This window comes from Phyllostomus discolor, chromosome 2 (genome assembly GCF_004126475.2).
Source record: "Phyllostomus discolor isolate MPI-MPIP mPhyDis1 chromosome 2, mPhyDis1.pri.v3, whole genome shotgun sequence".
NCBI classification, from domain to species: domain Eukaryota; kingdom Metazoa; phylum Chordata; class Mammalia; order Chiroptera; family Phyllostomidae; genus Phyllostomus; species Phyllostomus discolor.
In genome coordinates, this window is record NC_040904.2 from 98,875,984 (window position 1) to 98,891,945 (window position 15,962).

The following is a 15,962-nucleotide window of genomic DNA, read 5'->3' on the forward strand; positions in this document are numbered from 1 at the left end:
ATTCTGTTGTATGAATATACCACATTTTGTTTATCCATTCATCAGTTGATGGACATTTTGGGATTTGTTTCATTTTGGTTTTGGGGGGGGGTTTGGTTTTTTTGTTTTGAGTAATGCTGCTATAAGAACATTCATGCACAAATTTTTATGTGAACATATGTTTTCAATTCTCTTGATTATATACCTATAAGTGGCTGACGTTTCTTTTATTTTTAAGTCCCCCATTATAAATGTATTATTTATTGTAAGCTATGTAAATTCTTTTTGAAAGTAAATGAGAAGTAATAGGCATTCACTCATTCAGACTTTTGAGTCAACCAATAATATATTGTGAACTTATTCTATGCCAACAACTATTGCAGGCACATACATCATCTCACTGACTTACTGCAACAACCATGATGAAGTTGTTACGACTTTATTTTATACGTGAAGAGCTGGAGAACCAGAAAAGCTTAGTAGTGTCCAAAGCCACATGGCTAATAACTGGTGGGACTGAACATTAAACCTAAGATCTTCCAACCTTGCTCTTTTCTTGAGTCTGTGCTGCCTCTCTGAAAAAAAAATATAAAAAAATCACTGTGGTTTGTTTATTATTAATGATGGTTGGATAGTATTCTTCTAGACAGTAAATCCATGTTTACTGTTAAGGTTGTTCCTAATTCTAACCTGGAAATGCCTGTTCTTCTTGTGAACGTTGCCTTAGTCATCCTTTGTTCTGCATATTGAAACCCAGTGTACTCTTGGCCCTTCAACTCTTGATTGACTATGATACTTATTATTCAATACAAGTTATTTAAATGTTCTTATTATGAATTTGCATTGAGTCTGGTAAGGTAACATAGTTAATTTATACACAAAATAGAATAAGTCATATCCTCTGTAATTCTAGTTTTGGAAATAGCGTTCTATTTCAAACTGGAAAGATTATAGAAGCCATAGAGTCCAATACCTTTCATTGATAAATGAGAGCAGCAAGATTCATTAAAACATAAGTATATCTTGAGCACCTCTGGTATGCCAGGCACTGCTGGAGACACTGAGGACAGTGTCATTACTCAAACAGCAACACTGCCCTGCATAGAGAGCTGTGGTCTGGTTGGGGGAACTGGCAATGAGTATGTTTACAAATAAATACATTATCACTTCAAAGACTGTAAGTGCCAAGAAGAACAGACAGCAGGGTGATGAAATGGGCAATGACTTGGGGGTGTTATTTGGGTACAGAGTAGTAATGGTCTTTGGCCTGAAACTGAATGAACAAAGGAACCAGTCATGTTAGAATCTGGGGGATGAGTGTCCCACACACAGAGGACAGAGAGTGTCAAACCTTTGAGGGGGGAAGGGGCTCACAGAGTTGCAGGAAGTTGGCTGGTGCAGCGAGAGCCAATGTGGTCTCCAAAGTGGGGTGCTCCACCTATGGGGCACCAGAGACCAAAGCACTGAAGTATGGGAGTTAGAAAAAACTATTACAATTTCTTTTTCACTTATTTTTATTGTATACTTTGTAATTTCTATGATTTTTAATGTTTTCATTACATTAATACTAATACAGTGGTAAATATGTATAATTTACAAATACTTACATATATATTGTGGGAGTATACATTAAAAAATTTTACTGTGTGTCTTTGCAGACCACTGGATCAGTGGGCAAAGAGAAGAGGGGAAGGAGATGGAGGTCCTTGCAGGTCATGCTAAGAGTCTGGTGTGTTTCCAGTGCTGTGGAAAGCATTGGAGGCTTTGGAGCAGGGAGTGATCTGAGGATCTGAGCATTCTGGCCGCTGTGTGAGGAAGCGACTTACAGGCAACAAGGCTGGAAGTAGGGAGACCAGTTCAGGAGCTATGGCAGAAACCAGGAGGGAAATCATCATGGCCTGCACTAGCATGTTAATGGGAATGGAGGAAAGTGGCTGGGTTCAGGATATGTTTCAGAGGTTGGGTGACAGGACTTGATTATAGGCTAGATGTGGGAGAAGGGGATGCATCAAAGAAAGGAATGAATGGAAAATTACTACTACCGGTTTTGGGGTACACAACTGGGTAATCCATGGTACCATTTGCCAATTTGGAGAAGATGGGAGGAGGTACTGGTCTAGCAGTAAGGACAAAAATCACAAACTCCGTTATGAAATGTAGAGTTAGAGATGCCTATTAAATGCCTAAGCAGAGAAGGTGAGGAGGCCTTAGGATACTGGAGCCCAGAAGTAGGGGGAGACATAGGTGCTAAACCAAGGTCTCCTGACTCTGCTGTGTATGTTCTTCCCTGTTCCAGTTGTTCCCACAGTGATTTTTTTAAGTAAATCAATAAATAAATAACTAAATAATCTAGAATCTACAAACAAATATTGAAAGTAAATTAAATTTAAATATTTTAACCTCTTTTGGATTAAGTAGGAAAAGTGAGTTAAAGTCAAAAACGTCACTGACAAGTTTGTGGGATCACAGAGTTACTGAATCGACTGGACGGCCGCCCTGCTACCCTCCCTGGAAACGCCCAGGATCACTTTCTGTCTCCATTTTCTACAAGGCTCTTTTTCAGGGGTTTTGTTTTTCTGTACCCAGAGAGGGCCATGCTCTGCAAAGAGAAATAGTACTATCAATGTGCTGTCTGAAAATTAGGCAAATGCTATACAAAAAATGATTTCTGAGTCTTCATTGGTCCAAGTTATCTTTGAATCCCTTTATACCTCCCACAGTTATGGAAAACTGGCAAAGTTGACAAAAGGCTAAATAGAGGCAGACTTAGACCTATTTTTTTACAGCATCCCTGGCCTGTGTCCAGTAGTGTCAGTAACACCCCCACGTGTACCCGTGACAACCAAAAATGTCTCCAGACATTGCCAAATACCCCTGACTGGAGGGAAGTGGTGCCAAATTGCTCCAAGTTGAGAACAACTGACTTGGAGAAAAGAGGTAACCCTGGACTCCACTGATCCGTCATCACTTGTATTTAAAAACAACAACAACAACTATAGAAAGAAAGGGTTAGCTTACATATACTAGAAGATGACTGGTTAGTAAATAGTCTCTTATCTTTTAGAGAATAGTATAGGGTGTAAAATGCATTTTTTTCTGCAGAGATATAAGCCTAGGTGATCTTAGGTTATCTAGGGAAAGTATAGGCTCCAACCTTAAATTTCCTCGGAGCCCCTGTTTTCCAGCTGTGGAGAGAAGGGGCAATCTCCTGCCTTAGCCTAGTCGAGTAAGACTACCTTCCACCTGGCCAAAGCACTGGGCAGTTCCCAGGGTTAAAGACCCACTGCTGCTACTCTGGCCCACAGTAAGTGCTCAGTACATGTTTGTCATATGAATGAATGAATGATCCCTCTCTGAAAAATACAATTAGTGCAGTTTACCTCCTGATGGCCCTGTGTGCTCTCTGGCTAGTCCTGCCTGACAGGTGGTCAGTTTCCTCCTGTGTGCAGACTCTACCCCAGTCCCCACCAGACCCAAGAGGAGTGCCCTGTTGGGAGGTCAAGAAGGGAGGAGCTGTGGATGGGGAATCTGGATGGATCAGTGCACAGGCCTCCTCCCAGAAGTCTATGAGCTCTTCTCTTCTCTGTACAGAAAACCGGCCCATCATGAAGAGCCTGACCTTGCCAGCCCTCTCCCTGCCCATGAAGCTGGTGAGCCTGGAAGAAGCTCAGGCCCGGAGCTTGGCTACTAACCATCCTGCTCGAAAGGAAAGGAGGGAGAATAGCCTGCCTGAGATTGTCCCTCCCATGGGCACCCTCTTCCACACTGTCCTTGAGTTACCAGACAACAAGTAAGTGGCATTATTTGCAATTCTGGAAGATGATTGTGTGGAGGGGCCCAGAGGAGGAAGAAACATAGCCTCGGGGCCATGATGACAGCATGCATTGGGGATGCAGTCTGGGCTGGGGTGTAAGGAAACTTTCTGGAAGAGAAAGGAGCTGTCTCCACAACTCTCTCTCACCAGTGGCTGGTGCCTTTGCTCACTGCCCCAAGGTTGTCAAGACCTGAGATCCCTGGTACCGCGATGGAACTGAGGCTCAGAGGTATCAAGAGTCATGAATAAAACCCCTTAGACCTTAGTTTAGATAAAACACCCTCGACAGTTTCAAAAGGAAGTTTGCTAAAAATCCAAACAAAATGAATGAAACAATAAAAACTTGACTCTCTTCCCCCACCCTTCACCTCCATGAAGCTTCACAAAAGATTCAGAGATGAATGGAGGCCGTGTTGACAGGTAGTGCCACTCTAGACCAGGAGGTCGGGGCACGCAGGACTTGGAGATGCCATCTCTGGCTTCCATTCCTCCTCTCATACCTGCCAGAGCCCCCCCGCCCCCACCTTCTCCAGAAACACACCAAACATCATTTTAAATCATGGAATATTTTCTTTCCTCAGTCCTCCCTCTCACTTCCTCTGTTGCAACCCTACTCTCAACACGTTCCTTTGCTGCCCTCACCCTTATGTTCCCCTGTAAAAAGGAGGCAGCCATTGTAGCCGGAGTCATAAATTGTAGGCAGTCAGTAGGTGGAGGGGCTGAAAGGCAATCTTTTCATTGAAGAGTGTCGTCCTTGCTGTTTGGTCATTATGAGAACAGATACCTCAGAACTCTTGTCAGTGTCCTCCCCTGGATGGCAGGACTGTTTCCCTTTGGGGAAGGGAAAGGAGTTCTTCACATTACACAACTGTAGGGGGCATCTGTCACACTGCATGCCGTGGGGATGGAACACCTGGAACTGACCTGCTGAGAACCCCTCCACTTCCTAGAGTACATGATGGTAAGCTCTCAAGACAGAGCCCCAGAGCTCCTCCCCCTGAATCCCTGGAGAATAAGACTCCCACTCAGGGATCAGGAAGAAGCATACCTCAGAAGGATCATCAAGTGCATTTTCTCTGTGCCTTCAACCACACCTGAGATGCACCATAACCCAGTTTATGCCACCCTGTGAAATCCACCCGAAGGCCAAGTGCTTGAAAAAACCTGGCTAGATTCAAAGAAACCACCCAACATAGCAGAGCTCCTCCGATTGATGGTAAAAATGTGCTAGGCTTGAGATGTGGGTGTTCTGTGAGAACCCTGAAGAGAAAAGGTTTTCTGTGGAGCCCACAGTTTCCAGGGTTTTATCCTGGAACTTGATGAATTCTGAACGCTGGACCCAGCAAGGGCAGGGCAGAGCCTCTGTGGGGACCCCTGGTGGTGACCCCTGGTGGTGACCCCTGGGATTCAGTCCAGCACTCTAATTTCCTTGCCTCCTACTGAGGCAGCCTGGTGCTAGGCGTCAGGAAAATGAGAGACAAGCTAAACTACTCAGGGTACTTCTCTGCCGTGACCACTGACCACACCCAGCAGCCTGCCACTCCCCCAGGCCACACTCTTTTCCAAGTTCCTTTCTCATACACCCCTTTGCAGTCCCCGAAAGTCTTCACTAGCTCTCTTCTCACTTGTGGATGTGACAGCAGTGTGGCCCACTGTGCTGGGAGCATAACAGGACTGAGGCCTATGGTCTTGAGTGTTTATTCCTGTAAAAAAAAAAAAATATATATATATATATATATATATATATGCCTTTGAAAACCCAGGACTGAAGTGTTTACCACCAGAATTCCCAGAACTGTGTGGCTACTTGTGACCTCTGAGTCTCCCGTCAGTCCTGGCCTCTCTTTGCCTCACCACTGCCTTTAATGGCATGCCTTTGCCTCTCCCTCTGAGGAATTCAGTCCTTTGTTCTGACTCATGAAAGCCTAGCTTGGTTAACTAGGGCTTCCCAGATACGGTGAGAGTCAGGCTCAATTTGGCATTTAGAGAGGAATTTCCTGAAATGTCAGAGTCATTCATAACTAGGACACGTTTAGGGTAGTCCCTCTCAATTTAAAAGTCCCACTGAAATGACTAGTTACCAAACTAACCCTTTATGGCTTGGCTCTTTTAGAAGAAAGCTCTCCAGTAAATCAAAGAAGTGGAAGTCAATATTTAATCTGGGACGTTCTGGATCAGACTCCAAATCAAAGCTGAGTAGAAATGGGAGCGTGTTTGTCAGAGGACAGAGGCTCTCAGGTAAGAACCAACAGGGGCTACGTTTATGAGATACTTGTCCCACTAACTCTGCTCTTTAAGTCTTCAGTTTGATCACATTGAACTCACTCTCCCTGAAAGAGAAACTTACATATTAACTAGAGAGTCTGTCTGGGGTTTTTTAGACAACTTTAGATCTACAAAAAAGTCGCAAAAATAATACATAACCTAGTCTTCATACAGCTTACCCAAATTTTAGCACTACACCCCTGTGACATAATGATCAAAGCCAGAAAATTAATATCAATATAGTATTACTAAGTAAATTACAGACTTCACTCATATATGGCCAGTGGTCCCACGAATGTCCTTTTTCTGGTCCAGGATACAGCCCAGAAACGCCCATTGTGTTTAGTTGTCAGGCCTCCTCAGCCTCCACCAATCCAGAACCGTTTGTCAGTCTGTCTGACCTTGACACTTTGGAAGGGCACTGGCCGTCTGTTCTGTAGAATATATCTAAGTTTGGGTTTATCTCATGTTTTCTCATGATTAGACAGAGGTCAGGAATGCTGCTCCTGTCTCAGCGTGTCGTATCAGGAGGCAGATGATGTCAGTACCTTATGGTGGGTGATGTTAACTTTGATCACTTGGTTAAAGTGCTGTCTACAAGGTTTTGTCCCTGTACAATTACTGTGTTTTACTTTTCAATTATAAGTATCTTGTGGGAGATAGTTTCAGACAATGCAAATAGCCTGTTTCTTATCATACTCTAATCCACTGTGTTAGCAGCCATCACGGGTTCCACCTACAACAGTTGCTACTGTGATGTTTGTCAAAGGGTCATTTTCTATTTCCATTGTTCCTTCTACATTTATTAATTGAACTCTATCATAAGGAAGATCTGTTCCTTCTCCCTCAGAGTCAGAGTCATGATTTTTAAAGACAGATGGGAGTTATAGCTGGGCAGTGAATAGGAACTGATACAGGAATGAATTGAGGGACCCGCTATACAATGGGGAATATAACCTGTCTGGGTGAGTATTGTGTCAGAAAAGGTGGACCAAAGGTATCTGTCCTAATGACCCTCTAGTGTTACAGGTTGAAAGTATGATTTTTTAAAATGGAAACAATAGTTATAAAAACAAGTTGTAAAAGGTGAATGTGCCAGTGCAATGAGTAGACTTTGACCGGATCCTAGTTTGGAAGAAGAAAAGGCTACAAAAGACAATTTGGGGAATTAATCCATTGAATATTAGAAGTGTCAATTTTCATAGCATGCTAATGGTTCTTCGAAGACATTCACTAAAGTTGAAGTATATAAGGAAGTGTCACAGTATTGAAATTCACTTTCAAATGATTCAGCAAAATATTGGTATAGGTGTATAGGTAGATATAAGTATCAATATAGATGAAACAAATACAAGGCAAAATACCAGCCATTGTACCAACCAGGTGGTAGATTTAGAGGTCAGCCAGCTTTGCCACAGGAGGTCTGTGGTGAAGTCACAGTACTAGTGATTTTTAAAAAGTTTCCCAGATGATTCTGATATGCAGCCTAGGCTGAAAACTGCTGGATTAATATCTCATAAATGAACTAAGTGTAGGTAGATCATCAAACTGGCCAAATTTTGGAAGAATGCAGGAGTAAAATTAAAGAAACATCAGTGTTAATACAGGTGGCCCTCTGTGACCTGGTATTGCCCGCGTGGCCACTTTTCACCACAGGGGCATTGCCAGAACCCTAGAAACCAAAAACCGGGGTGGCGGTGGGGGGAGCTTATGATCATAACCCAGCAGCATGGTTTCCATAACTGGCATGCGGACTGGCTATTTGTTAAAATGTGAATGTGAAAAAAGTTAATCACTAAATGAATATATTTAAATAAATTGTTAAGCTTTTAAAAAACAAAACCCCCTAACTCAGGAAATCTTAAGTAGCACTGGGAATTGTTTTTTTTGGTGGAGGAACAGCAGGTAAAGGGATGTTTACCCATACTGAGAGAATGGAACAGAAATAAGAAACGCTGGGGTGCTGACGGAATGGAGATGCATAAACTGCTACGTTTGAGTGAGTGTCACCAACAGGAGGGCTACAGGGAGCCCTCGAAGGTGAACTCCTTTGAGCAGGAAAACCCCAAAGCCACGGAAACTGGTGGATGCACCACCATGGGGTGAAGGTCCCAGACAGAAAAATAGAATCTGAATACAGTCATGGGCCAAGGAGCCCCGAGTGCTTAGTTACTATCCAGAAAAGGGGCCAGGACATCCTTGGTGACTGTTCCCAAAAGCAGCTGCTGTGGCCACCGAGTCCACAAGGAGCTGCACTGTCAGAAAGAGGGTCCAATGTGAAAGGTGAGCACCGATGGCCCTGCAGACAGAACTGTTGCTCACCCGTCATGACACTTGGGGTCATGTGGTCACTGCCCCTAAAGGCTGACCTGTGAAACCTAGCAGAAGTCCAGGAGTGTGGCTTCTGGAAACAAAGAGAAAAGCTTGTGTTAGAATGCACAACGAAAGGTCGCTGGCCAGGCAGTGTTAGCATAATGCTTCAGTTTGTCAACCTGTGAAAATAGCGGATCTTCAAAAGATAAGAATTCTGGCTCCCTATTGGATGTAAGGAGGTTCACCAAGAGTCTCAGCGAAGATGGCTGTGTCTTCCCACAGCACAGTGGGCCCAGAGCAGTGAGAGCCCCTGAGCTGGGGCGGCCAGGGGACTGGTGCAGAGCCTGCTTAGGAACTGGGTTTGGAGCAACAAGGAAAAAGGGGGAAACTTCCAAAGAGGGACAAAGCCCAGTTTGGGTTAAGGCCAACTCTGAGTGCTTCTTCTAGAACCGTCTCCCACCTTCCCTTTTATTGCTGAACCCTGGTCTACCCTGAATAACAATAACAGTAGTTACTTTTTATTAAGCATTTACCCCATTCTAGGTTAGCACGCCTACTTCTTTTATATGCATCACTCCTTTAATCCTCACAACAGCTCTATGTTTCATTTTACACACAAGAAGATGGAAGGTTAGGAAACGCACACTGCTGATCTGAAAACTCGGGGCCCAAAAAGTGGCAGCACTGAGATTCAAAGTGCAGTCTCTTGGAATCAAGTCACCGCAATGCCATGAGTTCTAGGGCTCCCACTCAGCTTCCAAAGTGCCCCCTTTCCACTCCTAGCAACCCTCACCTAGAAGGAACTACCTTGAAGTTAATTCAGCTCCCTGAAAACAGAGTGCCTAACCCTGTGCCCAGAATAATTTTTTCTGAGTCAAGTGGCACTCTTCCAAAAACCTGCTTAGGTGGCTTACAAAGATGCACGGGGTCCACCAGGCACACAGTAGGTACTCGAAGAAAGGTTTGTTTGCTCGGTATCTGCTCCAGGGTGAGGTTGTGTGAGAGCTCAAGGAGCAGAGCTGCACATGGGAGAGAGGTGGCCGTTCCCCTGGGCCCTCTCACCTGTTGCACCGACTTCCTCGATGCTGAGAAATGCAGCTGTCACCAAGAATCCTGCTCTCTGGGCTGCCAACTAGGAGGGCCTGCCTGAAGCCTCATGTCTTCTACTCCACAGATGAATGTTTGAATCCTTGTTGTGCCATAACTTTGGGCTAAGGACTTCTCACTTGCTAATAGCTAGTATTTAAAAAAAGTATAATTTGTCTTGATCTGTATAATTTTAATAAAATTTTGATCTACAGATTCCCTGTTTTTTTAAGGCCAGTCCCAGTCAGAAAGTGGGAATATCCAGGGTTGGGGGGGATGTTTTCCAAAGGAAAAAATTATAAATACTTGAAAAGCTTTGCTAAAGACAGTTTTCTTGTGTGCCGACACAAGACCTTTCAGATCTATCGCTCTGAAACTTCCTCTTACTATGCATTCAACAGGGATATTTGTTTCTTTTTTTTTTAGTGGAAAAAGCTACTATCCGACCAGCTAAAAGCATGGACTCGCTGTGCTCAGTGCCTGTGGAAGGTGAGATGGGACCTTTGTATCCGGGACTGGGGGTTACAGCTCGGAGACCAGAGGTGTGCCGCACCAGACTCACCGTCATAAGCAACCAGGCTTGCTTGTGTCCAGCCACAGTCACACACACTCCCCCGGGCCTAACGCCCTCCCTGGCCTTTTCTGAACTCATGGGTTTAATATCTCATAAGGGCTCACTTAGGGCTGTGGGTTGCCACCCTTCAAGGCCAGGCAGGTTCATGGTATTTGTGCAGATGGAAAAATATTCACAGAGCCCTTGGGGTGTCTGACATGCCTGTATTCATGAGTGGGTGAGCCATGCACGCTGCAAGCTGCGTGTCTATCTGCATGTCTCATGTCGTGGCCCTTGCTCCCCAGCGTGGCACCCAGCGTGGCACTCAGCATGGCACCTGTCCCCTTGTGTGTCTCTCATCATCATCACCCCCAGCAGGGAGTCGCTAACCTGTTTAAATACTAGAGGGGAACAAAGCCGGAAAACTGCAGAACATTACATAACATAACATAATTCTGTGCATGCAAGCTCGCTTCATGTTATGAGAACAGTTTATCAGGCCCAGTCCCAAGGCTAAGAGAACACTACTTATCAGGCCCTTACAAGGCTATGGGAACACTGCTCCCCTTAGCTACCCAGACACCTGGGTGAGGGAGCCAGACTGCCTCCACTTACCCTACAGGCTGCCTGGAGTAGGGCTACCCCTACTCCATGGCAGGGCGAGGCCTAAAGACCCATCCTCTTTCTCTGGCCTTCCTCTGACCACAGACAGAGACAACAGCTCCTTCACAATCACACCTGAACCCGCTAAAGGGGCAACACCTGAAAAACAAGGCAGACTAAAGTCTTCTCTCCCTTGGGCTTAAAGAAGAGCCAGGCACTGGTTCATAGGCCTCAGAATTATGTTCCTCGATACTTGTATGTCTTGAATTTGTGTGTTTCCATAGACATCAGCTTCATCGTGATTTCGCGTTGGTAGGCTCATTCATTTATTCACTGGGAAACATGGGTAGGAGCCGGTCTGGCATGTTGCCGGTCGTCACTCATTGGAGTGGAGTGTGCACGGCTGCAAACAAGGTGGCATCTGTCATCAAAGTGACAGCTCACCGCCTTGGTTCTTACAGGGCCGACTGGCCTGTGCCTCTTTCTACCCACAGCACTGCCACGAGTAATAAAGCACAGGGGCCCCTAGCCACAGACCAAACTCCCCATATCCCCCCCATGGCTTCCGGACCCCTTTAATTTACAACATTTTGCTCTGTGGTAAATGAAGCAACCTGAAATAATACAGAAAAATCTTTAGAACAACGTTTAAAAAGAATTCTCAACATGTAAAATACTTAATGAACTCTTTTAAAACTGACTCAATACCTTTATCATTTTTCACCTTTACATTCATCCATTTGTTTTGGTTCTGAAACCTCCAGGGGCAATTCCCGCCCGGTTTTACAGAGTTGAAAACCTCAAAGTCCAGGTCGGCTTTCACGGGCGTTGGGCAGGTTATCCAACCTCTGGAGTCTCAGTCTCCTCCGCTGCTAGAGGCACGTACACTTCCCCTGCGGAGTGGGTGTGAGAGTTTTAAACGCCACGTTGCCTGTGCAGCCAAGCACTTAGTAACCTCGTTGGGAATTATTGTCCAGCCCTCAGGCAACTCACGTGTCATCTCCCAGCTTATTTATTTCTCACACAGATTTTTTTCTCCTTTGCCTTCACTTCTCAGTCAGGAACTTGAACCTCACAACTGGGCTTTCTAACGTTTCTAGTTTCCCATCCTCTGAATCAGCAGGTGAGAGCCTGGGAAAAGGGAGAAAGGTCTAGCTGAGAACAGCATTTGTTTTCTCGCCTGGAAATCAAACCCCCGTTTGGGTCCACCTGCCAGAGGAGGCTTAAAACAATAAGTTTTAAAGTAAAATAAGAGTCTCTTCTTTGCCCTGTGTGTCTTCTCCATTTTGGGCAAACGTCCTTCTGTCCCCACCCATCCATCCGTTTATGTCTTCGTGATCCACATTGTATGCTTGACTGCTCCGGTCAGCAACCTTAGCAGGGGCCTCCTTTTGGAAACTGCTCTACCTGCAGAGCTGAAAACAAATACATACAACACAATAGTAAATGGCCCTATCAGGGCGTCAGAACAGAACAGGCGCATAAAAAGATGCTTCCTATCTTGTCAACCAAGTGTTAGGAACCTGTCTTGATTAGGGCAGGTATGCCCTTGTTAGAATGATAGGCCTTTTTGGTGTTCAAGGGTGGCAGGCCTGCCCTCACTGGGAGGCTCTGTGCGGGCCGTGTGTGCCCAGGCTGCTGACCATCTGTTTGTCTGCTTTTTCACTAGGGAAAGAAACCAAAGGAAATTTCAATCGAACAGTCACCACTGGTGGATTTTTTATTCCAGCGGCGAAAATGCATGGAACCAGCACTGGCAGCTCTTGTGACCTCAGCAAGCAGGAGGGTGACTGGGGTCAGGAGGGGACACCGGCAGGAGCCGAGGGGGGCTTTGACCTGAGCAGTGACCGAGGTCAACTCCAGGGTGCTCAGGCCCGGTTCCCACCTGAGCAGCTGAAGGTGTTCCGGCCCATCGAGGACCCTGAGAGTGAGCAAACAGCCCCAAAGATGCTGGGTATGTTCTACACCTCGAACGACAGTGCCGGCAAGTCTGTCTTCACCAGCAGTCTCTTCCAGATGGAGCCCTCGCCCCGTCACCAGCGCAAGGCCCTGAACATCTCTGAGCCCTTTGCTGTGTCTGTGCCCCTCCGTGTGTCAGCTGTCATCAGCACCAACAGCACCCCGTGCAGAACGCCCCCGAAAGAGCTGCAGTCTCTTTCCAGCCTGGAGGAGTTTTCTTTCCAGGGGTCAGAGAGTGGAGGTTGGCCTGAAGAAGAGAAGCCACTGGGAGCTGAGACTTCTACAGGTAAAGGAGGGGAGAGAAGTTATTTTTCCACTGCAAGAGATTAAAAACCAGACTTAAATTTGCTTAAACAGAGTTTGCAGGACAATGTAGTAAAGTGGTTGAGACTGTGGGCTCTGAGCCAGACTGCCTGTCAAGAAGCTGTCAGTCGCAGTCACAGTACATCTTTGCGGCCTCGTGTAAATAACGGGTCTCTGTGACCTGAGGCAACAAGCTTGACTTCTTAGCATTGAACTGACTTATGTGTGAAGTGAAAGATTGGATTGAGCAAGGCTTCTCAACCTCAACCTATTGACATTTGGGCATGGGTAATTCTTTTTTGTGGGGGACTGTCCTTCCTGTGCTTTGTAGAGCATTTAGCAATATCTGTGGCTTCTACCATTAGATGCCAGTAACCATGCCCACCACCCATTTGTGACAACCAACGATGTCTCCGGACATTGCCAAATGTCCCCTGGGGATGGGAGGAGCGAAGTGGTCTCCGGCTGAGAACACTGGACTAGATGATCTTCCATCTCTAATACTCTGTGACTCTGGGATCTGAGGGCAGGACATTGCTAGGAGGAAAGGGTAAAGGATGTGAGAGGGTAGTGAGCTGAGAGAATTCCTTCCATCCTTCTGAAGCAGGACTAGCCCAGGTCAGTGACTGTGCTGGGAATGACCTCTCTTAAAATGAATTATCAGTCTCTTCCAACTGATAAGTCTCATCCTCATTGCAGCTTCTGTATCTAAGAAGGCAGCTCTTGAGGATGCCAAGCCAGGACCAGAAGCCATGAAGACAGTGGAATGCAGCAAAGGCCTTTCCCTGGAGACAGGAGCCCAACTGGAGGAGAAGAAAACCTCAGAAATCGTCCTGAGCTGTCAACATTCAAATGAACCGGAGAAGAGGCAGAATCCGGAGAAGGTGGTGGAGGAGGGTGGAGAGCCTGGCCGGGTGGAGTCCGGAGGAGCGCTGCAGGAGAGCCCCAGGGCCAGAGCAGAGGCGGTGTTCCTGCCTGAGATGGTAAGGAGGACCCACTGTCTGGTGCAGCCAGTAGGGTCTTCTTTTTCCCAAAGGGCTCTTCACATTGCATAAGTAGATAAGAACAGTTTCTGACAGGGATTTTAGGAGACAACTTTCTAATCAGATCTAGGATTTTCTTTCACGGAGGTCCTACTGTAATGGGGATAGGTTTCCTGGGACAGATCCAACTCTAAATACTTCTGACCTGAAGTCACCTGAAGCCAGTAATATGCCCTTTGGTTGTAATGACATTTCAGTCTCAGAAGCAACACAAAATCTGCTTGTCACACCCCAGTCCCAAAGATGATGGCCCTTCATGGAGGGGGTCTGTTCTTCCAGACATCCTGAATGGACAGTGTCTATGTTTGTAAAATCTTCTGTAATATTTCCAGAATCTGTTCCTTCCTGCTGTGGCTTCTGCAGCAGTGAAAACATGATGCCAGAGCTTACTAAACCTCTTCCACTTTTTAGAGGTGGAATTATCCTAGGTTTTTGGGGATGTCTTCATGTAAGCTGAAGGTGTGAGAAGGATTTCCATGAAGGAGTCCTACACTGGGGAGGCAGCCCCGTGGCCTGGAGGAGTGTGCCCAAGGGGCATAGGCAGCCCTGTTCGTCTGACTTGCTTCCAGGGCTTTGGTTCCCAAGGCAGGTACAAAAGGTCCATGTACTGGGAGCTAGGGCAGTACAGAGACACCGTAGTGGCCTCGGGAGGCTGAATAAGGTTCCTGTAAGTCATGTTTGTGTTCATAGAAGGAGAAGGACACAGAGGTTATTATAGTGATTAAATTCTGGGAGGCATCAGGTACGAATGGCATTGCTTTAAGAAAGAGATGGAGTTAGCACTAGGGGGAGAACCAGGTTGAGTTCATGGGAGTGAGTAAAGGCACCAATGCATTCATTCATTTAAAATCCTACATTAGACACCTTCTTTGTGCCAGGCACTCTGCCAGCACTGGGCTCACTGCAGGGCACAGGATGGTCACTGCCCTGCCTTCTTGGAGCTGACAGCTTCGTAGGTGAAAGGTCACCAAAGAAGTAATTTCTAGGGTTTTGGAAGCATGGAGTTTTGTGGGAGAATAGAACAGGAGGACCCAACCGAGTCAGAGGGAAGAGGAGGGTCAGAAGGGTCAGAGAAGTCTTCTCTGAAGAACAAATGTTTAGATTGAGAACTTAGCTAGAAGAAAGGAGTAGGGTGCATAACAGAAAGAGAAAGACTTCCAGGAAGAAAGAGTAAGATGCACCATGAATCTGAGGTGGGAAAGACCATGAAAAATGTAAGGAACAGGAACAGAGTCAGAAAAATGAGGCTTGGAGAAGCAGGGGCCACAGTAGGCAGGGCTGCTTGGAAGGAATTTGAAGATTAACCTACAGGCAATGGAGACTTTTCTGATTTGTTCAGAATTTTATCTTTTAAACGTCTATTCTGTGAGGAGAATGGCTTGGGAAAGGGCAGAGAGTAGGCGGGGATGCCAGTTAGGAGGCTAGTGTGTGCAGATCCGGTATGCAAAGCGGTGGCCTGGACTAGGGCGAGGCACTGGGGATGGAAATGAAAGGCTTTAGAGCTATTTAGAAGGCAGTGTGAACAGGCCTTGGTGAGGGATCGGATAGGGACTGAGGAAGAAGGAAGAGTCAAGGACAGCTCATAGGTTTCTTATGTGAGCAAAAAGATGCACTATGGTTCACTCACTGAGATGACTGACAGAGAGGTGGGAGTTTACATGTTCATATATTAATCAAATGTATTGATATTAGCGAGGGATAGCTTAATGTAGGTGCGGAGGAGAGTAAAGAGATGAGTGAAAGCCCTCCTGTCCTGAAGGAGAGCACAGTCTGGTATGTGAAGTAGAAATATACACAAATAAATGCAATACAGTACAATCTGATCTCAAAAATATTCCTGACTTTTGATCAAGTAATCCAATCCGGGAAAGTTATTTGTAAGAAATAATTCAAGAGAAAACAGTGAATCTATTTCATTTCAACAGACCTTTTTATTGGGCAACTGTTCACAGTAGACCAAGCACCATTTGGCCTTGAGGAATCAAAGAAGAACACAATTCCTGACCTCAAGGAGCTCGCAGTCCATTAGGAAAGGGGGAACAAG

General features: G+C 45.8%; 1 protein-coding gene across 1 annotated transcript in view; it reads left to right on the top strand.

Moving 5' to 3' along the window:
- Positions 1–15,962, top strand: part of ARHGAP31 (Rho GTPase activating protein 31) — a 106,535-nt gene that overhangs the window by 82,181 nt on the left and 8,392 nt on the right. The window contains exons 7-11 of the mRNA XM_028504564.2: positions 3,571–3,769; positions 5,907–6,031; positions 9,884–9,946; positions 12,283–12,858; positions 13,575–13,858. Of these exons, the coding sequence (XP_028360365.1) occupies positions 3,571–3,769; positions 5,907–6,031; positions 9,884–9,946; positions 12,283–12,858; positions 13,575–13,858 (1,247 nt within the window). The remainder of the gene's footprint in view (positions 1–3,570; positions 3,770–5,906; positions 6,032–9,883; positions 9,947–12,282; positions 12,859–13,574; positions 13,859–15,962) is intronic.